We start from the raw sequence: 27,219 nt of genomic DNA, 5'->3' as shown, positions 1-27,219 counted from the left end.
AATATCCACATATGTCCCATACCATCTTACACCTGTATACTATGGATATCACCTTGGTATGGATAAAGCATAAACACAGTATATTTTACATGCATATCCATTTAGATGTGAATAAGGTTCGAATATCAAATTCAAATGTTGAAAATACATTATGCATTTAAAGGTTACAAATTAACTCATTGTCATTTCATTCTCTAAAAAAAACAAATTTGAAGACAAACATTCCTCTTATAATTATTGCAGGGGGAAAGTTTTGAAGTCTATAATCTGTTAATGAAAATCTAACTACATATATACTGTCCCTCAATATGTACAACTTACGTTGTAACTGCGTGGTTTTTGTTGAATTCTGTGAACACTTCTTTAGGTTTGCCCACCATTTCCACCGAGGAAGCTGTGATATCTAACAAGCCCTCATTGTAACGACCTTCACTCTTGGCATTCTCTATGGATACGGTCATGCATTCCATGAAGTACTTAAATATCTGGTTTAAAATAGAACAGATGATACAAAAGTAACATCCAACCTTTGCTTAAAATTACTTGTTTTGCAACTCTATACACAGTCAAATACACCCACAAAATACATGTACTTTCACTGAATGGCACTAAAATAACCCAATAGCTCTAAACTAGTTTACCTTGAGTAAACGATTTTATCAAAATACAAGATAAGGTCCCATTCAAATTTTGCCTAATTATGGGTGAATGGGGCAAATGCAAAACAAAGACAAACAATGACTAAATATGCAGTGACACAAAGTAATGAATCCCATTTCAAAGACAAATCTAAATTCTGCAGCAGCATATTTAAGAAAAACTCAAAAAATATAAATTGCTTTGTTGACTTATAGACAGTCATGAAGTACCTACACAGTTTTGTTTTGCAACTGAGAGCCCAAGGATGCGGTTCAGGAATCTGGAGACGTCCCCTGCATCTTTGTCCTTGATCTGGATCCCTACCCTCAGGGCCTCGACATCAATCAGACCCATCAGAATCAGGGACTCCTGAAAAACAAGACACAACACCTGAGCTTATTCCGACCAACTGGTTTTATAGGGGAGTTACATTATAGGAGCATTGTATGTAGCAAATGTATAAAAATAAAGGAATTAACTCTAGCATTCTGTAAATGAAATAACATCATAGATAAAAGGCATTATGATTATACACATTGACAATATACTCAAACATCATAAAATTTGACATTCAGATAAAAGATGTAATAAGATGAAGGATGTGGGCATTAATGTTGGACTGTGGTTTCATAATCTTTCTTTGACATCATTTTCAGGGTATTTTATAGTGAATGGTTTAGATTCATTGACACTGTCTAAATCAAATACACTTACAATTGTTCTCATGTTTCTTGCTTCAATAAACATTTGATTTTTTAAGTCTGCTCAAAAACATAATTCTACATTCAACTAGTGGGTATTGTTTTTTTATACAAAAAAACACATGTCTCCCCTTCTCCCAAAGGATTGTAATGTGGGGCAAATTTAATAAGTGAAAAAGAATGAAGTCAGCTATATGTTAGATATCATCCATATATGATACAGTTTAGAAAATGAATTAACTTGAGACACAAGATTGGTCAAGGTCAAAAATTATGGAGGCGTGCACTCCTTCTCAATACCATGAACTGAACTGAACTTTATTTATTTTACAACGATTGATAAACAAGTTCTACAACTTATATTAATATCTCTCGTTGGCACGGATATTAGTGCGAGGGGGTCATTGGTGTGGGAAGAAGGCGGAGTACCCGGAGAGAACCCACGTGTCCAAGCGGGCGACCGCCATACCCTATCACATACGACCTCTGTCGATCACGGGGATCGAACTCGGGTCGCAGCGGTGAAAAGCGAGTGCATTGTCCACTACGCTACCTGGACACAATACCATCTACCTATGTTCCAAGTTTGAAGCCTTAATGTCAAAAGCTATCCAAGTTACCACCCAGACAAAATTTAATTATTTTTTTTTTTTTTGACCTTGAGTAAAACAAGGTCAAGGTCAAATATTAATCAATAGTACACCTCAGTGTATTATAATTAATCTTTGTGTAAAGTTTGAAGTCCTTCTGTCAAAGAATATTTAGGAGATGAACAATGAAGTTTTTTCTAATTTGACCTTGAAATATAATTTTAGGTCAAGGTCAAAAATTTTGGTAAGGTTGAACTGGACTATATACCATCTATGTATGATACAAGTTAAAAGATTGTATGATTAAGGAGTCTTGTGTTATGGTCCTGACTATATATTTTATAAAACGCTTGACCTTGAAGAAGATAATAAGTCAAGGTCAAAAATTTTGATGGCGTGCACTTCTTCTTAATACCATCTACCTAAGTTCCAAGTTTGAAGTCTTAATGTCAAAAGGTATCTAAGTTATCACCCAGACAAAATTTAATTATTTTTTCTCAAGTTGACCTTGAGTAAAACAAGGTCAAGGTCAAATATTCATCAATTGTACACCCCAGTGTATTCTAATTGTTCTTTGTGTAAAGTTTGAAGTCCTTCTGTCAAAGAATATTTAGGAGGTGAACAATGAAGTTTTTTCTAATTTGACCTTGAAATATAATTTTTAGGTCAAGGTCAAAAATGTTGGTAAGGTTGAACTGGACTATATACCATCTATGTATGATACAAGTTAAAAGATTGTATAATTAGGGAGTCTTGTGTTATGGTCCGGACTATATTTTTTATAAAATGCTTGACCTTGAAGAATATAATAGGTCAAGGTCAAAAATTTTGATAGCCTGCACTTTTTCGTAATACCATCTACCTATATTCCAAGTTTGAAGTCTTAATGTCAAAAGGTATCTAAGGAACCACCCAGACAAATTTAATTATTTTTTCTCAAGTTGACCTTGAGTAAAACAAGGTCAAGGTCAAATATTCATCAATAGTACACCTCAGTGTATTATAATTAATCTTTGTGTAAAGTTTGAAGTCCTTCTGTCAAAGAATATTTAGGAGGTGAACAATGAAGTTTTTTCTAATTTGACCTTGAAATATAATTTTTAGGTCAAGGTCAAAAATGTTGGTAAGGTTGAACTGGACTATATACCATCTATGTATGATACAAGTTAAAAGATTGTATGATTAGGGAGTCTTGTGTTATGGTCCGGACTATATTTTTTATAAAATGCTTGACCTTGAAGAATATAATAGGTCAAGGTCAAAAATTTTGATAGCCTGCACTTTTTCGTAATACCATCTACCTATGTTCCAAGTTTGAAGTCTTAATGTCAAAAGGTATCTAAGGTACCACCCAGACAAAATTTAATTATTTTTTCTCAAGTTGACCTTGAGTAAAACAAGGTCAAGATCAAATATTCATCAATAGTACACCTCAGTGTATTATAATTGTTCTTTGTGTAAAGTTTGAAGTCCTTCTGTCAAAGAATATTTAGGAGATGAACAATGAAGTTTTTTCTGATTTGACCTTGAAATAAAATTTTAAGGTCAAGGTCAAAAATTTTGGTAAGGTTCAACTGGACTATATACCATCTATCTATGATACAAGTTAAAAGATTGTATGTTTAAGGAATCTTGTGTTATAGTCCAAACTCTTTTTTATAAAATGCTTGACCTTGAAAAAGAAAATAGGTCAAGGTCAAAAATTTTGGTGGCGTGCACTCCTTCTCAATACCATCTACCTATGTTCTAAGTTTGAAGTCTTAATGTCAAAGGGTATTTAAGTTACGGCTTGGACAAATTTGGATGAGAATAAGAAGAACTAGAGCAAAGCTCGTTGCAAAGCAACGAGTGGGTCTTCCGTTAATGGCGGAAGTAAAGCTGGAAGTTCCTGTAAGAAGCAGAGCTCTTGAACCAATAACAAGAGTAACTTAAATAAAAACATGAAAAAATCGAATTATTCCTGGTACGACTTAACAAAATCCGAATGATTTTAAGTACGACTTAACAAATACCTTCTTGATTTCAAGAGCGACTTAACAAAAAAAATCCGAATGTGTTCAAGTACGACTTAACAATTATTTTTGGTACGAGTTAACTTTACTTTGAACATTACACTATTTTTTAAACCAAGGACGCGGAAACAAAATTTCCGGAAAAATCAATTTTTAAACCCCGATATCTCTTTAATGCATTGTCCGATTTTAAAATGGATTTCAGTGTTAGATTCAGCTTGATAAGCTTTATAAAACACATATTCATTTTTGATTTGATCAGAAAATTCATTTTTTCGAAAAATTTGTTTCACTTCCAGTTTCGAGCGGAAGTGACGGATTTTTATTTCCAGCCTTATTGCACATGTAAATTGCCAAATTCATAACCACAGAAAATTTCAAGACTCTATCTTAAAGCGTTTTTGAGAAATGTTGCGGACAAAATTACTTTTTTTAAAGTTTAAAAATGACGTAACGTCAAAACGGAAGTGACGTTGTTATGGAAACTTTAACATCTTTGAGGCATTATAATTGCACATAATCCCTGAAAGTTTCTTCTAAATAAGTTGAAAACTTTTTGAGTTATGAAGCCGAAAAGGAGTCAGAAAAAAAAGAAAAAGAAAAAAAATAATAATAACTAGAGCAAAGCTCGTTGCAAAGCAACGAGTGGGTTTTCCGCTAATGTCGAAAGCAACGCTAGAAGTACGTCTAAGAAGCAGAGTTCTTAATCTAGTAACAAAGAAACGTAAGTACAAAAAGATAAAAAAAATCGAATGATTCTTGGTACAACTTAACATGATCCGAATGTTTTTAAGTACGACTTAACCAAAAACCCTTAACCATTTTTAAGAACGACTTAACAAAAAAACCAATGTGTTTAAGTACGACTTAACAAATTTGACTTCATTTAAGGTACAAGTTTACTTTACCTTGAACTAACATCTTTTTTCTTAACCCAGAATGCAAAATTAAAATTTATGTAAAAAATCAATTTTGTTTAAAACATAATTCTGAGCAACTTTTCCTCTTCACTGCTTTTCAAAAGGTTGACCTTTCGTACTGTGTGCTCGTTGCGTCATTAATTGTCAGAAACTTATCGATGTTAAGTTTACTTTACTGTACTTCTGTGAATATTTTCTATGTAAAATTACTATGAACCAGACAACATTGAAATGGTGAACATTTCAAAGGGCCCCGCTTATGTTATTTCAGAGAATTCTGACCTTGACCTATAACTTGAAATTTTTCCAGCTGGCATAGAACTTTTAATTCAATTTCATTCCCCCTAACATACATGTATTTTTGTTCAATCTGACCAAGATTAAGTATATTTGGAAAATAATCTACTATTTAAGACTAATTTTAAAAAGATCTGCTATGACCTTCACATTGACAGACTTGGTTCAAGGTCACTGCACGCTATTAACCAATAAACTCTGTAAAGGTAAAATATTAGCCAAATAGGGGCTAAAAGGAGAGTATATCTATGCTCTTAAAATATGGATTTTTGTGTGATCTGATATGACCTTGACTCTTCATCTACAAATATCATTCGAGGTCATTGCATATATTTTGAACAAAGGCATCATGTGGGTAAAGTATGAGGCTGAATGGAGCAAAGGGAGAGAAGATATACTCCGGACAAGGATTTTTAAAAATATAATTCTGATATGACCTTCACAGTTTCTTTTCACTGAAAATAGGTTCAAGGTCACTACACACCCTTTCACCCTTTACTCAAAAGCTCTGCTTATGTGAAGTCTGAGCCAAATAGGGGTTAGTAGAAATTATATATGCTCTCAAAAAAGGATTTTTGCATGATCCGATATGATCTTCACCCGTTACCTAGAAATTTCATGCAAGGTCACTGCACATCGTTTAACCATAGAGACACTCTGTGAGTATTAGCCAGATTGGACCAATGGGAAAAAAGATATGCCCCAGACAAGGATTTTATATATATAATTCTGCTATGACCTTAACCTTATACCTAAAAACATGGTTCAAGGTCACTGCACATCCTTCAACCAAAGGAACCCTGTGGATGAGGTATGAGCCAGATTGGGCCAAGGGGAGAGAAGCTATGCTCCTGTCAAGCCATCTCGGATGGACAGACCGACAAATTGATCACTAGAAGGCGCCCGCATAAACATGCCTTTTAATCTAAAATAGTATCCATGCTATCTGCCCATGGTGAATAGTCATCAAAACCATTCATTAGCAGAATTTGATTTCCCTCCTTTTTAAGGTGGTATGGGACATCTGTCGATATTAATGTGGATTAAAGTACTATATAATTGAAAACTTTTCACCGGTTTAGAATTTTCAAATTTTACAATATTTAACCAAAAAATAGCTTTTAAAAATATTTGAAAAGGTAAAAATTGTAAAAACCCCAGCGGGATTCGAACTCATGACTTACAGGTTCCTAGTAAACCCTCTAACCCACTGTGCTAAGGAATTAGGTGACCATTTTTGAGAAGAAACTACATGTACTTATATAATTACACTTTATTTTATTGTTTATTTCGATAAACAATACGTCACAACATGGAAGTGTCCCATATCACCTTAAACTCGGAACACCTCTGACCTAATAAGATCGCTGTATTAAATACAAAGTTTGATTTAACTCTAATTTGTTTATCATCAAGAAATTCTGCATCGCTGACAAATAAAGTTTTCTTCTGTATAATGAAATACCAATTAACTGACTATTCGGACAATAGCAAGTTTATTGTCCCATTCAACAGCTACTATTTCCCTTGGCTTTGCCTCATTAAATATTTGCTGTCTTGGGGGACAATAAACTTGCTATTGTCCTCATACCCAGTAAATACTAAATAGGCATATAATATCCCATCCACCTACATTTCATGTTATATAACCTCCCGTTTGTAACCTTCAATTTCACTGTAAAGTCAACATATCTGTCATAGCCGCAAGTTTCACAATTTATTTCTGCTTCTCATGTACTTAAAATTAGGGGCCTTAATATTGCTTACCAATTCCAACAAGAGACATCCCTCTAACTATTGGTAATCATTAAAATTCATTTCATGAATCTACGCAACAATGATAAACCTTCAAGTACAGTCACTCTCAATTTTACAAAAATATTGACGGTACTTTATCCGAAACTGTTCCTTGTATCTTTAACTTAGTACACTAACATTTTTATGAAAAGACGGTTTGTCTTAGAATAAGAAAGCTAATGCAATTCTGAGAAAAAGAATACCACATATTGCCAATTCCATTGAGGTTTAATAAAAATATGGCCATTTAAGTGAACCCACCATTTCCAATTTCCTTTAGTAAACACAGATTTACAGGGTTCTCCATAGTAAAACATCTTTATCTGACCTTTTAGAGGTCAACTTTTGTTCAACCACCTTTAAAAAGAAACCTTATTCAATACAACATATGCCTACATGATATAATCATGATAAAAGCTTCACATCACTTAGAAATACCCTTACATGTATACCCCCCACCCCCCAATCTTTTGATTTTCATAAAAAGTCATGGTTTGAAATGTTTTACCTAATTTTATGAAACATGTGGCAATTTCCTTGAGTCATTTCTCACACATATTTGAAAACAATCATCAATGATTCTAAAATGTGATCTTTATTTGTTTATTGTATAATTTGTACCATTTTAATTAACAAATAGACAGGTGTCCTGCTTGTGATTTCTTGTTTTCATGAAAAAAGTAAGCTAACAATCATATTTAGTGAATATCTAATCTATTCTGATTTCTAGTCTTCTTCTAACCATGCTAAAACAGTAAGTTACAACCTACAAGTTAGACATCTGCCTTAAATTATAATCAAATTCAAACACACCCAGGTAGCTGGAGACAGAGTTGATTTCAATGAAAAATGTTCAAATTTGACATGTTTTTCTACTTTTTTATGCATATATACCTTAGAAAGGTAGAAATAGGTTGTTTCTTGTTCATTTCAAAAGTAATTATCATAGCAGATGTTATTTCAAAGTCAAATGTACATTTACATATCCTACATGTAATCTTAATGCAGACAATTAAATAGAGGGGGGGGGGGGGGGGGTTCAATTATGTAAACACATCTAAATATCTTTATGAAATAAAAAATAAAGGAAACATAATTGTACACTTTTATTGAAAAACAAATTTTCACAGCAATTATGAATTTCTTTAAACAGCCTTAATTTTGTTTTCATAATTTCTTATCAAACACAAACCACAACATGGTATGATGCTTTCTTCAAGTTCCATTATTGTTCATGCATTATCGGATTTAATTTGAATTACCAGTAAATAGTCTGTAGAACACAAGGAATATGCATGTGGATAGAGGTGACAGGTTAATCTCAGGAGCTGACCCACAAGAATCAACAGGTACCGGTAAAAGCCATGTGGTAACAAGAGTCTGTTTTGAGCTGAAATAAATAAAAAAAATAATTAGCTGTGTTTACATACATGTACTAGTAATAGCTGTGTTTACATTAACATATGCATAGTATTTCTGTAAAAAATACACTGACCATGCAGTGTAATAAGTATGACATATCCCAATACATGACATAACATTTAGGCAGTACAAGATCAAAAATTTGCATATCAAGTCATAATATAATATTAAAAAATTTTCATAGGTATAAACACTTATCAAATTGAGAAAGAGAGAGAGTTTGAGAGAGAGAGAGAGAGTTTATTACCATACTTGTAGTGCAACAGTCAATATTTCAATTCGGAAATCACAAACGAATATTACCCACCGAACAGCGTCAAAGTACATGTACTGGTATTAGCTTCTGGTATACCATTTTTTATCAATTCTACTGTGTATTTTTTGTTTGCAAATAAATTTAGCGAGGGTTTTTGTTTATTTTCTTATAAATTACATGTTTTAAAAACAATACTACGTGTAATAAGCATAAAATATGTATGAGTAAACTTAATGAAGAATTTTTAATAGATTATTTTTCAAAGAATGTGGTACATTACATGTATATCAATCTTTATAAAACTAGCGTATATTTCGTGCGCCATAAATTGCAAGTTTTTTGTAAATATCATTTACTTGCATGATAGGTATATATGGTCTAACCAAAATTTTCTTCATAAAGCTACAGCTGTATGTACCACATATATGTTTTGTCACAAGTATACATTTAAAAAAAAAATACCCAAATTCCAACAGTTTAAATAAACTCAACTCATTCTCTGATAAGTTCATTGTGTTTTGTGCGTGCATATCTTATTTGTCTGCTGCAACAGCAGCCAATCAGCGGTAAGCTGAATCCACAAAAAGAAAGTTTGTGTTTTAGGAGCGGGTAAATTGTTTATGCGACACTGTCAAGAAAACCACACCAAATAATAATAAGAAACATAAATATTCACTTAAATGTATTCTGTTGTAAAGTAAAGGTTTTTAACACTTATTGCATCTTGCAAAACATGTGATGACCTTAATCATCTGTCATATATCTGATATACATGTATATGTAAAAGATGGGAGAAATAACGACGGAACAAAGTGGGATTCGAACCTGGCCCTCTGAATCTCTAGTCAAGTGCTCTACCAACTGAGCTACATGTATCTGGCACCGGTATTCAAACCAGTCTGACCGTCACATTCCTCCCCCTTAAATGATCTTCACCCTCGAAGATCATCCCTGGCAGGATCGAGTTAACCTGTTAGTTCCAGGGGTTGGTCACAACACCAATATTGTAACAGGATGGGAGAAATAATGAAGGGATTTGAACCTGGGCCCCCTGAATCTCTAGTCAGGTGCTCTACCAACTGAGTTATCTCGCACTGGTATTCAAACTAGTCTGATCGTCACATATATATAGAATTATTTTAAACAATGTTGTTCAATTAAAAATAACACTCACAACCTTCAGTTTTTGTCTGTAATTAATCAATATTGGCGTGCGATCAGTTCTCGCCGAGTACCATTTCTCACCAGTGCATTGTTACGTCATTTTATCAACACATAAAATTATATACGAAAATATGATGTAACAGTGCACCAGCGAGAAATGGTCCTCGGCGAGAACTGCTCGCACGCCAGTACTGCCAGTAGTCAGATTAAAAAAAGAGAATAAAAGATTACATTTAAAACATTAACAAGGACAATTTAAGTACACATCATAACTGCTAAACAAGAAAAATTATGTGAACTGGTAGAATGGTAGGCATAGTTCTAACTTGTAACCTACATGTACAAGTACATGTACCGGGTACCCGTTGGTCTGCTATACCTCTTTAATGATACAATGATCGGCATCATAAAGATATTAAAGTCATGTTTTAACTCTGAAGTCTGAAGTATACAATTTTATTTACTTGAAGTTATGTCTACAGGGTATTCATGACTACATTTGGAGTCCTCTGCACAAGAATATATGATATGTTTCTAATTAGACCCTGCTTTGAATTTTGAGTTGAAAATTCACAATCTGTTATTTTTTTAAATAGATAAATTCAGTTACCCTTTCCAGTCCCCCATGAACCTCGAGCGAGTCTAAACACCCATGAAACATGTAAAAATTACACGTTAGTAAACAAACACCCACACCATAACAAAAACATCTAACAGTGTGCACGTACTTACATGTACATCTATACTATATACTAAATTTTAACCAGTTAACAAGAAACTTTAAAAGGAGTAAAAGCCTCACCTTCTTCAGTAACATCCACATAAATCACACACTTTAATGTCCATCTTTTCTCCTTTATTACTCGTAGCTTATCAACGGCTGATCGTCGACAGAAGTGTGTCTGTCAGAATTTCCTCGTAAACGATTCACACGAGAAAAATATCCTCCTTAAACAAATATGTAGTATTGTTCCCTGTGCATGTTCATATGTTTCACAGCAAATTGAAAATGCATGTGTACACCGAAAGAATACACAACTTCTCTTCTGCATTACGGCTCTCTCTTTTCTATAATGCCGTTCGTTACTGTTTACATTCGGCGCGCGCGCGGGGGTCACAAACAGGGGCGCCCCGACAAATAGTTGCACATAGAACGTTTAAATAATGTGTGTTCATTGAATTCATAAATGATATAGATGAAAAAAATGAAATTGAATCACAACAATTTATCTAAGACGCAACACAACGTAATGCAGTAAATGTCTGGGCCTTAATGTGGCATTTGTTCGCTTGTGTTTCTATGTAGACATATTAACTCGTTCATGTACGATTCTCACATATTTGTTTTATGAAATTTGAAAAAAAAAAATGGGACAGAACTTGTTTAATTTGATACCAAATGACATTATTTAATATATTAACAATAACTAAATTAATTTTTTTTCATAAAATGATAACGATTTTTGCTATCAGAAAAATACGTGTATGAGCTGCTGACCCCTAATTATAGGGGCCAGCCCTTTTTTCTTAATTTTAAATGAAAGCTCTCGTTATTCTAAACAACTTTTGTTCTATATGTATTAACAAAATATTTTTAGTTTAAAGGTTATAATACAAAAAGCAACAAAATTTCAGCCCCGAAAAAATCTTAAACTTTGGCGACAAATAGCTCAAAAACTAACAAAGAAATTACCAAAATTTTCATGCCAGCAAAATTATAAAATGTTTCCGACAATTTCGCCAAATTTCATGCATCTATCATCTGTAGTTCCCGAGATCAACTCTGGACAAAAGACCCCCCAATTTTCAATTAAAGGGCAATAACTCATAACCGGAAGTGAATTTTTAAAATTTGAAAAAAACGTCTAGAGATATTAATATCATCTACATACCCTGAAAGTTTCATAGCAATCAGACACAAAATGTTCGAGAAATCTCGTGCACAAAATTTGCGGGAAAAAAAAAAAATAATAATAAGAAACAGTAGAATAACAGAAGGGTTTTCCGTTGAAAAACGGAAAACCCTAAAAAGAAACCGAAGAATAACAAGAGGGTCTTCCGTTGGAAACGGAAGACCCTAATAAGAAGAAGAAGAATAAGAAAGTCGACAAAAACAATATGTCTCCCCTTTGAAAGGGGAGACATAATAATTAGTAGCATTATTGGCTGATATTTTTTACTGTACCTGCATGACAGCCAGAAAGTCCTCTTCATTATATTTTTCAGATACACTCTTCATGTTTATACCAGGAAGAAGCTTCCTCTGATAAAAATAAAAGAATAAACATGAAATTAAACACACTATTTTCCCCTATGTATTGATCAATCAATTTATTATAGGAAATTACTTTTAAACTACAATCTATAAAAATTTATGTTCAAATGAAACACAACACTTAATGCAAAAGAAATACCTATAACTAATGCACTGAAAAATATGAAAAAGTAAGCAATGAAATACATGTGAATTTCTGTCAAACTTTTTCACAATATTTCTGAAACTGTTTAGGCTGACCATAGGCTCTAGAACCAGAAGTCGGCTTACCGTGCAAACACTCTGATACATGGCTCTCAGGGCGTTCCTTCCGTAGGGTGTATCAAAGTTAAACTCTGTCAGATCAGCTCCCGATGCAGCCCTTCTATCTCCTTTGGTTAGGGCACCTGTTACATGAAATACAATTGATCATGAAAAGAAAGACAACTTCTGTCAAGACATTCCATTTCTGCATCAAAGAAATCCTGTTCCATTTCTTTTAAGGGTGTTGTTTACTCAGGGTTTGAGTTCTCGAATTCGGATTGTTATAAAGTTCAATGTCATGAGTAAAATTTGTTCTAAACACAAAAAGTATCTGTGAAATGAATTATTACTGACATAACATTCGATATTTCTACTATATTATGGGATTATGCCAAAACAAAAATAGACTTTTAGCCAAACAGAGGAAATTCGGACTAAATTTTGCAGATTTTGTTTTCTGCTTAAACATTTTTGGAAGTACTCTAATATTAAAAGTTAAGATTTTATATTTTAGTCTATATAATTTTGCATATTTTTTGGTAGTTTTACCTCATTTATTCATTATAATAACCTTATGGCATGAATTTAAAAAATATTGAAATATGCTTAAAAACAAGAAAAGACACCATATCTCAAAATTTTGATCATTGACCTCATATAAATTATATGCCAACAGAATAAGGTCAATTTAAGTAGTTTAATACTATAAATGTTTTTGTATTATCATCATTCAATTTTTTGTAAAATTGGATCAAAAATGGGTAGGAATTTGAAAAGTGATAGAGGAAATTCGGACTGGAATATTTATAAAAATTGTGAAGGAAAACTTAATGCTTTGTATGTATTTAGTGTCACTGCCATTCATAAATTGTATTTCATTTTCAAAAGTGTTGAGCAATTTGTATTATTTTCACAATTAAGAAAATTGTCAATCATATTGTAAAATTTTGAGTGATTTTCCTTAAATTTTCCAAAAATATACAATGGTCATTGACCTACTTTTTTGAAAATGAAAATTAACACTACAATAAAAGGTCTATAACACACAATAGTTGGTTTTTCATTATCATCAGTGGAATTTTTTTTTTCATTCTGAGTAAACGTCATCCTTAACAACCAACAAACACATTTATTGTATCCGGGTGATTGATAAACAAGAGGCCCAGGGGCCACATCGCTCACATGAGCAACAATTGCCTTAATTCTGATCAAATTAGCATTACAGTATCAAAATATCTTGACAACTGAGTACAGTAGATCTTGCTAAAAAAATTGAAAATCTGCCAATTTTTATCAACCTCTTATTTTTTGGTAAATACCAAGCCCCTTTTGTTGTTGTACCTGTAAAAAGATTTGTCTCTATTCCTATATACCCCCCCCCCCATTTCATGGCCCCATTTTTCTCTAGGGAATCATGGTTTCATCAGACTTAAATCTGCATAACCTTTGCTTTCACACTAAGTACTGAGTTTTGAACCGAACACTTTCCCAGAATAGTTTTAAAGTTTTTCTCTTTATATTCCTATGTAAAAATTCAAACCGCCATCACGGTCCCGCCCTACCACTAGGGACTGTGATTTTGCAAACTTGAATTTACACTACCCGAGGATGCCTCTACACAAGTTTAAACCCTTTCTGGCCAAAAATTCTTTAAAAAGATTTGTAAAGATTTTCTCTATATATTCCTAAGTAAAAATTCATCCCCCATTGTGGCCTCACCCTACCCCTGGACTATTATTTAAACAAACTTGAATCTATATGATCTGGGGATGCTTCCACTCAAATTTGGGCTTTCCTGGCCTAATAATTTTGAGAAGACTTTTAAAGATTTTCTCTATCTTTAAAAATTCATCCCCCATTGAGACCCCGCCCTACCCCCAGGGACCATGATTTGAACAAACTTGAATCTACACTTCCTAAGGATGGTTACTTGCCAATTTTAGATTTCTTGGCCAAATATTTTTGAGAAGAAGATTTTTAAAAGATTTTCTCAAAATATTCCTATGTAAAACTTGATCTCCCAATTGTGGCCCCACCCTACCCCCGGGGATCATGATTTGAACAAACTTGAATCTACACTACCTGAGGATGCTTCCATTTCCATTTGAGCTTTTCTGGCCTAATAGTTTTTGAGAAGATTTTTAAAGATTTTCTATATATATTCTTATGTAAAACATGATCCCCCTATTGTGGCCCCACCCTACCCCCGGGGACCATGATTTGAACAAACTTGAATCTACACTATCTGAGGATGCTTCCACTCAAATTTGAGCTTTCCTGGCCTAATAGTTTTTGAGAAGATTTTGGCTCAGGTGAGCTAAAAAAGGTTAAGTTTACAATACAATAAGTTGTTAAAGTTGGTTTCTGGAAGAAGAGACTTTGAAAATTTTCATAATAAATATTGAAATTTTTTTTAGTTTTTTAATCTTTAGTTTTTAAGATCTGTGTACAAACATAGAATTGTGAGCAAATCTCTGTATCTTGCTTATAATTCGAAGCTTAACACTCAAATATGGTTAGTAAATAGAAATTGTAAACAATTAAAACACAAGAAACATGCACTATAACAAATAAAGAACACAATTTATTTTTTCGAAATGAATCATATATATACATGTACATGTATATACCTACATATTTCTGACAGCGATACCAAACTCTATTTAAACTGAATAAACTCGAGAAAATGCCGAGCATCTCAACAAAACCTATTGCATTAATATACCATTACGCAAAATATAATGCCGAATTACCGATAGAATGAATTTTATTTCAGTACTTTTTTGATACATCAGATTTTGCTTAATTTGCGCAGGTAAACAGTTAACTGTTTGATTTACCGAAGTCTCCGTTTGATTTGATACGTAAAAATCACGAAATACAGACGATAGTTCCCAGGTTACAAAGCATAAATAATGAAAACGAAACGAAAATCAGAACAAGCTAACACCAACGTCATGTGTGAAAACTGTCAACGCATTGAAATATTTAGCCTCAATTTACTTCACAAAATCGGCACCAATATATTTTGCATGTTTCAAAAATTTCCCTTCATTCGCGAACTGTTGCACTACAAGCAAATTCATCATAGTCAGATCGACCATTTTTCGTATAATGTCATGGCTGCTTTAAACAAAGAACCTCGTTTTAGATGTATGGAATACGAGTCTTGGTAAAATGGGTACGCAAACCCGGGCCGTGGCAAAATAAAAGCCGGGGCAGATCGGCAATCGTCAATTCCAAATACGCATTATTTTGCAGCAATATTTACAGCAAATACAAATATACTGGTCCATCAAATATCCTGACATTTTAATGAGATTGGCAGATTAATAACTGCCAATCTTTTGTTTTGCCAAGGCCAAGTCTTGTCTACCCATTTTACCGGATGCCGAATCCGAAGCTATTAAACTGATTGAAACACGCCTTTCCTTTATTATTATTTTCGTAATAGCTCAGATTTGAAACAGAATTAGACCTTAATTTTTGCAATTTATATTTTCCTTCCCATAAGGATAATTTATGCTAAACTACGTTGAATTGGAATCAGTAGTTCTTGAGAAGAAGATTTTTTAAAATGCACCCCCCTTTTTCTACAGTTTCAAGGTTTTCTCCGCTTTGAATACAGATCGGATTTTATTTCTGCAATTTATATTCGCCCTCCCATAAGGATGCTTTGTGCCAAATTTGGTTGAAATTGGATAAGCGGCTTTAGAGAAGAAGTTCAAAATGTAAAAAGTTTACAGACGGACAGACAGACGGACAGACGGATGGACAGACGGACGGACGGACGGACGACGGACAAAAAGTGATCAGAATAGCTCACTTGAGCTTTCAGCTCAGGTGAGCTAAAAACATTTCAAATCAGCACAGGTACTTTAATTAACCAGTCCTTAAGAAAAAGTAAATGTCTGCTGAATGGTTTAGATTCATTGACACTGCCTAAATCCAATACACGTACAAATGTTCTCATGTTTCTTGCTTCAATAAACATTTGATTTTTTAAGTCTGCTCAAAAACATAATTCTACATTCAATAATTAGTAGCATTACCCACCTAAAGATTGCAGTCTACGTGCCACAGCAGCTGCAAATCTTCTCTCCCCTCCCAAGTCTGTAGTCAAAAGCTTGTATAAAGGTCCACTAAAAGAAGATCACAACAAACATATATTACCCCCATACATATGACAGGAAAATGGTACAGTTTCCCAGTGGGGCAAGTTTGTAACCCGCTTACAAATGAATTTTACTAGAATAATTTTTCTCAATATCACCCTCCATAATTTGAACTTAAACAATGTTTCAAATTATGTATAAAACCTATGTCTTCTCTAAAACGGGTGATTTTGTGTCAATCCTTCTTACTTCATATATTTTTTTTTTTTACTTACACATGAAACAACTAAACCACTGACCTTGACTGATTTGACCTATGTGACCGTCCCAGTTGTTGTACGGCCTTGTCGGCACTCCATGGTAACTCCACTGTAAGATGTACTCTTCTTCTTTGATTGGGGCAACGAATGTCAGCATGCAAAGAAATCCCTGCAGATATTGAATACACAAACTATCTTATGGCTGATAAATTTTCATAAACAAAGATTTAATAAGAAAACTTTTTTTTTTAAACAAGACAAACACTTATTTATTAAAGATAATACCTCATTGTTGTACAACTGTTTTAAGTCAAAGAGAGCCTTTTTCCACTTACCTGTGCTAGCAGCATCAGATATTATAGCCACCAGCTTTTTCCCTTCCATGAACAAGTTTCTCTAAAAAAAAATTTTGTTTCTGAAGTAATACTGTAGATTTCATATTTAAGAGAGTACTTAATTCTGTGATTCAACAGTTTTCATCAAATCGTGAGGATAAAAAATCGTGAAAGCCAAATTTTTTCACAGTTTCATTTAGTTTACATCTGTCTGAAAATAAAAGGGAGATTTTAAAATCTGTGAATTGTGATTTCTGTGATTTAACACAGATTCTAATTCCTCGTGTTTAGTTAGGAATCTACAGCACATAAAATTGGACTCGAACAATCGCTCACCTCTTGCACATTAAGACTCTCGATTCCGCCGTAACTATCGGCATTGGCAGTGCGTAGTTCATAGCGAGGCGTTTCCTCCGGAGAGTGTCTAATGATCCTCCCCTTCCTGCCTGTCATTTCTGCTACACAGTGTGGTCCCCCCAGCTTGTCTATTATCTCATCCAAGGGACTACAATTATAACACTAGGAAACTTAAAATGCTGTTTATCTTCACAATTTATTAGATATAATTGTACAAATAACATTTACTTGCAATTCACCCTTTACAAATAGCAGTATCAAACAATTTTGAATGTGTCTTTTACTAAAATTTTTTATGTTTAAGTCAAACGGTTAAGAAAATTTCAAAAGCAGTGAGAAGCATCTGCCATCACATTTTCAGAACTTCAGAAAAAGATAAATGAATTTAAATTCAGAACAAGAGGCCAATTGGCCTTAACAGTCACCTGAGTAGTATATAACCCATACACAAACTTGTCGAGGAGTCTCATATATGCATTTAATTAATTAGGTTTCATTCTGGAGTAGAAAAATTATAAATTTGTAATGACGACCACCTCCCTGCCTGAAATCTTTTAAAAAGAACTGTGAAACCTATAATTTTGGCAAAAACCTTAAAGATCTGGTCTACAAAATCATGAATTCAGTTTTCCTTTCAGGTGTGTGGCTGTGGGAGTAAAGATGATAATTTATTAACATTATTTGCATTAACACCTATTAATGCATTTTGGCCCTGCCTTAGAGTCAAAACCCATACTCCAGGGGACATGAAAATTAAAATTACAGTAGAGGACTTCCTGGTAAACATAATTATAAGTCAGTTTTTTGTACAGATGTGTGAGAATAGAGAAGAAAATTTTAAACATTATATGCATTAACACTATATTGCCATATTGCCCCCCCCCATATGTCCTGAACCTCTGACCCAGGGGCTATGAATTTCACAATGTAGGTAGAGGAGCTAGTGGACATCATAACCATGTATTCAGTTTTTGCCCACATGTGTAGGAGTAGAGAAGAAGATTTTAAGATTTAAAACATTTTTACAACATGTATATGGCCATATTGGCCCCACCTTAGAGCCTGAACCCCTAACAAAGGGGTCATGAAATTCACAATTCAGGTAGAGGGCTTTATGGACATTATAACCAGGCATTTAGTTTTAACAGATACATGTACATATGGGAGTAGAGAAGAAGATTTTCTAAGATTTAATACATTTTTACTATACGGCCATGTTAGCCCCACCCTAGAGCCTGAACCCTTTCCCAGGGGCCATAAATTTCACAATTTTGGTGGAGGTCTTCATGGGCATCATAACTATGCAACCAGTTTTTTCATCGCATGTGTGGGAGTAGAGAACATTTTTGAAAATTTGGCTATTTTTGCATATTTGGCCCCACATGTGGCGCCCCGGGGGTGGTAAAGCCATGAATTTCTTAATTTAGATTCCTCTTACCATAGAGATGCCTCACACCAAAAATGGTAACAATCAGCCTTGTAGCTTTTAAGAAGAAGTTAAAAATGTAAAATTGTTAACACACGATGCACGTCGCACCACGACGGACGAAAACGGATAGCAATTAACAGCAATTAATTTTTTAATTAAGTAATTAATAGCAATTAAATGAATTAAAATTTTCAAGAATACAACACATTCATAACCCTTTAATGCCTCACTGTCTGGAATATGCAGACAATACCTGTTAGGTAGATTGATTTTTTCTGCGAATCCAAGCAGCAGATCCCTGGCCTGTTTACTCCACTCGTCCACCAACACTTCCTCCTTGTTCTGTCACGCCAAAATCATACAGTAACACACAACTCACTTTAATGTTATTTTTAAATGAAATGAAAAGAGTTTATAAATAATAAATGTACATTAAAAAAATACACTTACATTATCGGTATTCAACATAAAATAAAGGAATTAGCTATATACCTAATTAGAAAATGTCCATAAAGTGCTTGGACAATCAAATAAAATTATCTTAAAATTCAAACAGCTAGTTAAAAAGATTGAATATAATACATGAAATGTGTATAAATCTGAAACTGTTAATGTAAATACTTACCTGACTTTCTATCATAATTGGAAAATGCTGAGTAACGAATCGGGAAAAAATTTCCTTACAAAGGGAAACAAATCCAGTCACTTTTCCTTTGTTTTTGCTAAATTCACTCTCAAATGAAGCCTAAAAAATCAAACAGATGAAAAGAAAACTTGTATAACCTACATCTAAATATTTCCTCCACTTTACACACATTAAAATTCATTCTTCAAATTTTCAGGGAAATTGGAACAAGTTCTATCCTTTTGGTAAATCCTTGTACATGTACCTCTCCAGTACTCTGGAGTCCTATCACTACACAGCAGCCATTTTCCAGCGATGTCTGGGCCTCCTTCACAATGGTCGGAATCTTCATACCAATGCTGAAACAAAAAAGTTTTTCCACTGCCAAAATTATCCCAAAAATAACACCTTATAGATTTGTAAAATGTATGTACAGTAAAACTTGGTAATAGCGAAATCCTAAGGACCAATGGATTTACTTCGTTATATCCATAATTCGTTATATCCATATGGCGAACTTGTAATATTAACTATAGCGAATTCACTATATACATATTTTCTTTAACCAGACTACAATTTTTGCTAATATGAGGCTTAGAATAAAAAACATTCTTTTGGTATCTTTAAAAATCGGATTGTAAATTAAAAAAATCATACAAAAATTAATTCATTCAAACTATTTTGTTAAATAGTTGTGCAAACTTTTTTAACTGCAAACAAATTCGTTATAAAAGTGTTAAATTTCATTATTATTTACCTCTACTGGACTCAAAATCAGTTCGCTATATCCATAAATTCGTTGTATCCGAATTCGTTATAACCGTAAAATTTTACAAAGATTTCTTAAGAATTTTACCGCGGACTCAAAAAAACTTTGCTATATCTGAGAATTCGCTATATATCCTTGTTCATACTAAAAGTTTTACTGTATGTATTCTTGACACATTTACTTGGTCAGGTAACATGTCATGCAATCATGCAATAAAAAAAGATAGGATAAGGTGAATCACGTTGTTCATCAGGTAAACATATTGCAACACCTTTGCTAAATATGATTAAAACACTGCATAACTTGTCAAGATGGTGAAGGGAAGGGTTTAATGAAATAACAGGAATCTGAATAGTGGCTCATTTCAAAAAATTGTTTCAGGGAGGGACGTGATGGTTTATCATTCACACTGACCAGAGGTGTTTGAAGAATCTTTGATGACAGGACCAAAACTGGGACCAGATCCTGCTGCCGCTGTAGTTAGTCCGCACAATGGCACTCTCCAGCGCCTTCCTTAGCTCGTTCCTGAAGAAAAGACCAGAAACTGTCAACAAGTTTAACATTATGCCAATGAGTAGCAAATCTTTTAAATCATAGTAATACAATGCAGGGCTTCCCAAAGCTCGTTTGTAAGGGAAAGACAGAAAATCAATTTATTTGCACATAATAACTTACTCTTGAGATAAATGCTATTTCATTTTCTTGTGTTCATTTAACATCATGTCACTGAGAATCAAGATTTTAAAATCACGGTTACTTAGATTCTGTATGAGCACCTACCATACATGAGCTGCGGTGTCATAGACCTTCCTCTGTTCCTCTGTCAGTGGGATCTCCACAGTACTAAACTATCAAGATTCAAGATAACTTTTAAAAACTCCTGGGATCATAACTGTACTATCAAAATAACTTTACAAATATATTTTAAATTCCTTGTAAAAAATAAATAAATCAAATCAAATTTTTGATCACGATAAAAATCATTTGACATAATCAGATATAATGTATTTACATGTGTACCAGTGTTAAATGATGTAAACTAAATTTCATTTGTATATAAACAGTACCTCTCCCTACACTACAGTCTATAGACGTGCATTCTAGATCTTTACCTCAGCTTGTTTGTAGCTCAGTCCCCTGGACACGTACATCCCAGACATCTTCATCTCCATGGCCAACATCTCCGCCATACCCAGTCCCTTCTTCTGGACAAACTCGATGAACTGCTCAAAGGAGCGAAACTGTGCCCCCACACCCCACAGTCCTAGTCTCTCCATGAAGGCCTGGAATAAATCCAACATACTTCAATGATAAAGGTATTTCAATTGACACTGAAAGACCTGCTTTATATCATCTGCATTTGTGTTTTGCGACTTGCAGAGTTCGCAGGACCAGTGGAATACTTACCATATTTTTAACATCAGTTACTCCTGTTGCACTGCAGTACAAAACTCTAGCTTTTGGCAACAACCTGTTTAGAAAAAAAATTTCACATCTAAATTATATGTATATCAATGTTTCATTACGATAGTAATACTTTAAATAAATAAAATCCATCTTCAGATATCTAAACAAAAGCAAATGTGAAAATATTCTTTCGTTCATGGCAAAACTGTACCTCTGAATTGTTGTAACAGCTAAAGCAACTTTGGTGCTGGCCTGTTCTTTTCCCTGGTAAAAAGCATAGACTACATACATGTAAATAAAATCAAAAATGGTATGAAACAGGAAAATTTGCTATAAATGTACACAATTTAAACCAGAGGCAAGTGTGAAAACATTGATGCAGCCTTTTTTTTTTTTAGCAAACCTGTCATAAAGACATTTTACATGTACAGGTACTTTAAAGTAATAAAACTGACAAATGAAAGAAGACTAAATCCTCTTTCAACAAGTAAAATGACAAGTTTCTGAGTTAATAGTATACTTTGTACATACAGGAACAAAGTTTTTGGCCTTGTGACATTCGTCAAACACCAGACATCCATCAAACTCCTCTCCTCCACACCAGTTCACCAGCTGCTGTAGACGGCTTTGCTTGCTGCCATTGAAGACTCCTACAAATCAGCAAACAAATCATCAATTCCGTGTTGAATACTTGATGTATCTAAAAATTTACACAGGAATTATCATTCCCCTATACTGGACTGACATCAACTTAAGATACATGTACAATTAATATGACTAACATGTATATCAGATTTACAGTTTCACATTCTTATAAAATACCGCAGACTGAAATCTACACCCCCTCCCCTTTATAAAGAAAAACAAAACATAACATTCATCCCATACATATTTGTACTCTGAAATTACACATGAACAGTAGCATACTGTGGACAGTCTATGCAAAAGACATCGGACCGTCAGACCTGACCGATGTGCAGTGCCTCTAGTCCAGTGCATCATTTTTTACACCAGACCAGAATGTCCCATGTCTCAGTGTCCAGTTTTGAGCTTTACAATTTTTACTTTTATCCTCCAATGTTTTTTATTGCTGTCAGTTTCTTTCTTTTCTTCTTAAATCCAAACTTCAATAAATTAAGCTCTCTTTTAATCGAAATTTTCTGCCATGCTGTCACTGTTTTATCTAAATCCCAGGGACACTTTATTCAACTACTTACTCATAAGTTTATTTCAACAAAGATAATATTGACTGAGAGTTTAGTAAAAATAACTTGAACTTTGATCCCGATCAGATAATAGACGATCGCTGACCAGAATTTACTCAGTCACAAAAATGTCAAATACTCAATTTCTGGTCGCAAAATCAAATTTCTCGGTCTGACAAAATTTGGTTCAGTCCTGTGTGGTCCAAAAAACTTTTGCAAAGACTGTGTAGAATCGTTAAAATTTGCGATGACTTTTCACACACAACTAATACATCACAAACAAATGATAAAACAATCTGTATTTATTGTATGAATAGTTCTTTAAAATTTCCATTCAACATACTTTTCAGTAATAAAAAATCACTAATAAATTGACCTTTAGAAATTCAAATGATTCCATAGAAATATCTTACCTCTCTGGACTGAAGACACCAGTGTAGCATAAGTACTGAACACAACGCCTTCTTTAAAATCAGCGGGCAATCCAAGAACCCTGGTACATAGATGGAGAACATGAACCTCATTCACACTTGATAAAGTTTGAGTAAATGTACTGTACCACCAAAAAATGGATGTAATACTTAGGACATTGAATTTAACTATATAATTTATTATAATAAATTCTTTCTATAATCAGAGACTTACAAAATGTTTCAAGATCAAGTTTTAGCCCATAGTGAAAAAAATCTTCAATCACAATTACGATTTAATAGTACAAAGAACAGTTTCTCTATGTACATAAACACATTTCATTCCTAGTATTTCTATATACAAACACCTAATCTGTATAGATACACAAGTAATTTTCCTACATAAAAAAACCTACGTTCTCTAGATGTATGTCTAAGTTTTCTTGTACATATGCATCTTTTATCTAAATACAAATATCTAGTTGTTTAGATATACCTACCTAGTTTCTCTGTCCAGTTCCTGACATCCATCGATAACTCTAACATGGCAACCAATGTCTGTTAAATCCCTGCAATTAAGTTAACAATACTGGTACATATACATGTATATATCACATATTTTATGTCAACAATTCACATGTTCAGTTATCATTAACAGTGGTTTTGAAAGTTTATTTTTTGGTAGAGATATAAAAGATGCAAAACTAAATATTGGTCGATCATCTTTGTTTAGGAATCAACATAAAAATCTAAATAAACAACTGACAGATAAATCACCCAGAGAAAATACTTTACGGAAATGCACATCTTTAAAAATAATAAAGCACAATCAATGTTGTAATATTGAAATCTTGACCAGTGCTCTGACTCCTCACCTTCTACTGTCTACAATAAGGTCAGATGAGATTGTGAACCAGATATGCTTGGTTCTCCCCCTTGCATAGTTGTCTAGTATAATTCCAGCTATCTAAAATCACATGCATTAAAGAAATCATTGTTTTAAAAAGCAGTACAGGTATACATATAACAGAAAACTGTTCGACAAAACAGCATCACAATGAATTCATCTCATTCCAAGCAAATCTCATGAATGTATGGCTTGCTTTCAGTAATAAAAGAATTCACAGATGCTTCAGATTATTTTAATTTTCTCCTTTAAGAATTATAAATGTACATTTTACTGGTACATATAAAAGTAGTTTATACATGTATACATAAAGTTACAGTACTGCTACATACAAGTTACTGGTACGTATAGGATTTGAAATTCATTTGGAACAAAACCACAAAACAATTGCCAACACCCCTGACATGACTTATCTTACCTGTCTCCCCTTCCCCACACCTGCTGCATCCCCTATGAAGAAGCCTGCTCTCTGACCACTCGGCAATATTCTCATATGCTGCTGGCACTAAAATAGAAGCCCAATACATCTTCAGTAAAAATCTCTTTTTATTTGTTTACTCTGCATGACCTCTTTCAATTTGTTTCAGTTTGTCAATACATTCTTTGGATATACTTATGTTACATTTTACCAGAATTTATTAAAACTAAACATTATTCCCCCTGTCTGTATGATAGTAAACATTTTAAACTGATTTTTATTTGCTATAATGAACTCAACCACCCTATGACACATAGATATCTCTGTTTCTGATTTACTTGGGGTGAGGTTATCAATTACCAAGTCCATGACGACAACAATAAATTTGGGTGTAATTTTTGCTTATTTATTTCTTGGAAATGTGATCAAATGCAGACAAATACACATATTATTATAATTATTATTATTTTTTTAATACTAGTTATTATTTCTAAACTACCCAGATGCAAAACAATAAATGTTTACAACAGCTCCTCCTTTCACTTCAAACTGTTCACATGCATACATACAGCATAGAGCACTCCTTCTAGCTGTAGACTGCTGAGCTTGCCCTCTTTGATCACCTCCTCTGGCAAGGATTCTGTGAGTGGGTACATGGGGTCCGGCTGACTCAACGCCTGTAAAACAATTCTAATCTTCAGTAACAATGTATAACTTGATTATTATGATACATGGATACATAGATTTTTTAAACCCATAGAGTCTATTTCAATCTGAAATAAAATAATTCCATAAAGAAAATGGCATAAAAAAAAAGAAGATAGAATGTGAACGGAACTGCAAAAGAGACCAAATGTCTGATGCTCCTCAAAAATTTTGGGCAACTCCAAATGCTGAATGAATGCAGTGCTTTATCTTTAACATTTTTCATCTAAACAAAGGATACATCTACTTCCCCAAATTTAAATATACAAATTAAGTTACCGCTAATGGCCCAGCCTCCACAATATCACCAGGGTGTGGACAACAGCCTTTCACAATCTCTTTATGCTGGTAAACTGAGAATACTTCTGAGCTGCAATTAATGAAAAACAAAATAGTCTAACATTAACAACAGATCTGAAAGTTTAAGGGCCATTTATATTTGTATCCAGGAGACATTATTCTGAAACTTATCTTGTACCTGACTGCTTCTTGAACACCTTCATCTTGGAGTTTAAGTTCCTCATTCTCTTTGTTGGCTGTTGGAGAGCTTGGTCCAATTCCTGTCTGTGTTGGGGTGGCTGGTTGGTACAAAGCATTAAGCTGGTCTATCTGCTGTAAGATCGGATGCACAGAAGTCCCAGCCATAATATTCTGGTATGGCGTTGCCATCTTACTTTCATTTGGACCTGGATATTAAGATGAAGAAACACACATCCAATATCTATCATGTGGGGTTGTTTCAGTTTTCATTATTTTTCATTATTTGGTATTATTAAAATAACATAATAATTAGTATGGTAAGTTTGAATTTTGCCACATTATCTTGCGTATCATATGATTTCTATTTCAATCCTGTATTTGTGAAACTTTCAGACGTATCATTTCAGAAACTAAACCAATAGACCAACAAATGTAACAATAAATACTCAACTCTTACAGCACAGAAAAATATAAAAAGTCAAGGATGAGAAGAATGAATATAGTCTTATTCGTCAAGACTAAAAACTATTTTTGACTGGCGTCTTTTTTTCTCAGAGAGCGAGATTATAATGACAACTGTCATCAATCAACAAGGACAACTGAATTCATCGGAAACGATGGGTCGTCTGTTTCATACAACTTGATTCTTTTCAGTGAATCAAATATCTTACTCTCACAAAGCAACACATAAAGGACCATGAAACCTAAAGAAAACTTACAAAACGCTTCAAAGTTTACATTCTTGCAAGTAAGCAAAGTTTTTTCCCGCCAGTTAGTTAAGTCGTTCGAAGAATAAATGAATAACTCGTTCCAAAGATATTCGTGTTCAAGCGCCTTTTATGTATATTGCTCGTTTTCAACTTATTTCCTCTTCATCCGTGTTTGAACGAAAAAAAAAAAACCTTTGAAAAAAAAAACCAGGTACCTGTCGCATTATGATTTTTGATTTTATAATGGAGACTGTAAGCATTGAATTCATTAATTCAGCAAACCTAGAACTATGTGTACATATAGTTGATATTCTGAACCGCGAAAGGTGTGAATAGAGTATATTGTTATCAAGTTTGTTATTTTATTCTCAGAATTTATATAAAAGAGGATTTGGAAAAAATATCAGATAAAACATGTTTTGTAATTTAAACCGTCTTTTATTTACTTCATTTGGGAATCGTCCAGCGACCACGAAATAAAAAACACGTGTTACCATACAACCAATGTTTCCAGGGACGTATATACGTCCCTGATTTTTCTAATGTCTTTTTAATATACGAATGTTTAAGAAAAGGCACTTAATTATTGCCGGAATTATATTCAATATAACCGTGTACCACAATACCTGCATACAGAACATAATGTTAACACGATTTCATTAGTTTAATGAAAGTGGTTCAAATACTTAAATGAATCATATCTAACTTTATTGCATGCTAACTATTTATATAAATATTCCTTACAAAACGTGAAGATTTTATTGATGTCGT

General features: G+C 33.5%; 1 protein-coding gene across 2 annotated transcripts in view; it reads right to left on the bottom strand.

Moving 5' to 3' along the window:
- The window catches only part of LOC128179507 (uncharacterized), a 40,332-nt gene extending 13,803 nt beyond the window's left edge, over window positions 1–26,529 (bottom strand). For both annotated transcript variants that reach the window (XM_052846933.1, XM_052846934.1), the window contains exons 1-25: window positions 26,458–26,529; window positions 25,737–25,944; window positions 25,538–25,628; window positions 25,123–25,230; window positions 24,554–24,640; window positions 24,104–24,195; window positions 23,729–23,797; window positions 23,232–23,311; window positions 22,145–22,263; window positions 21,825–21,877; window positions 21,614–21,677; window positions 21,319–21,489; window positions 20,987–21,054; window positions 20,621–20,731; window positions 19,703–19,796; window positions 19,438–19,557; window positions 19,066–19,154; window positions 17,363–17,531; window positions 17,027–17,087; window positions 16,731–16,860; window positions 16,373–16,458; window positions 12,344–12,459; window positions 11,984–12,061; window positions 874–1,008; window positions 322–485 (exon numbers count right to left, since the gene is read on the bottom strand). In XM_052846933.1, coding sequence (XP_052702893.1) covers window positions 322–485; window positions 874–1,008; window positions 11,984–12,061; window positions 12,344–12,459; window positions 16,373–16,458; window positions 16,731–16,860; window positions 17,027–17,087; window positions 17,363–17,531; window positions 19,066–19,154; window positions 19,438–19,557; window positions 19,703–19,796; window positions 20,621–20,731; window positions 20,987–21,054; window positions 21,319–21,489; window positions 21,614–21,677; window positions 21,825–21,877; window positions 22,145–22,263; window positions 23,232–23,311; window positions 23,729–23,797; window positions 24,104–24,195; window positions 24,554–24,640; window positions 25,123–25,230; window positions 25,538–25,628; window positions 25,737–25,927 — 2,546 coding nt within the window. In that variant the 5' untranslated portion in view covers window positions 25,928–25,944; window positions 26,458–26,529. The remainder of the gene's footprint in view (window positions 1–321; window positions 486–873; window positions 1,009–11,983; window positions 12,062–12,343; window positions 12,460–16,372; window positions 16,459–16,730; window positions 16,861–17,026; window positions 17,088–17,362; window positions 17,532–19,065; window positions 19,155–19,437; window positions 19,558–19,702; window positions 19,797–20,620; window positions 20,732–20,986; window positions 21,055–21,318; window positions 21,490–21,613; window positions 21,678–21,824; window positions 21,878–22,144; window positions 22,264–23,231; window positions 23,312–23,728; window positions 23,798–24,103; window positions 24,196–24,553; window positions 24,641–25,122; window positions 25,231–25,537; window positions 25,629–25,736; window positions 25,945–26,457) is intronic.
- Between the last annotated feature and the right edge of the window lie 690 nt (window positions 26,530–27,219).

The sequence above is a fragment of the Crassostrea angulata genome, chromosome 4, assembly GCF_025612915.1.
Source record: "Crassostrea angulata isolate pt1a10 chromosome 4, ASM2561291v2, whole genome shotgun sequence".
NCBI lineage: Eukaryota > Metazoa > Mollusca > Bivalvia > Ostreida > Ostreidae > Magallana > Magallana angulata.
Note: the sequence above shows the minus strand (reverse complement) of the source record. Positions and strands in the feature narration are given on the sequence as shown.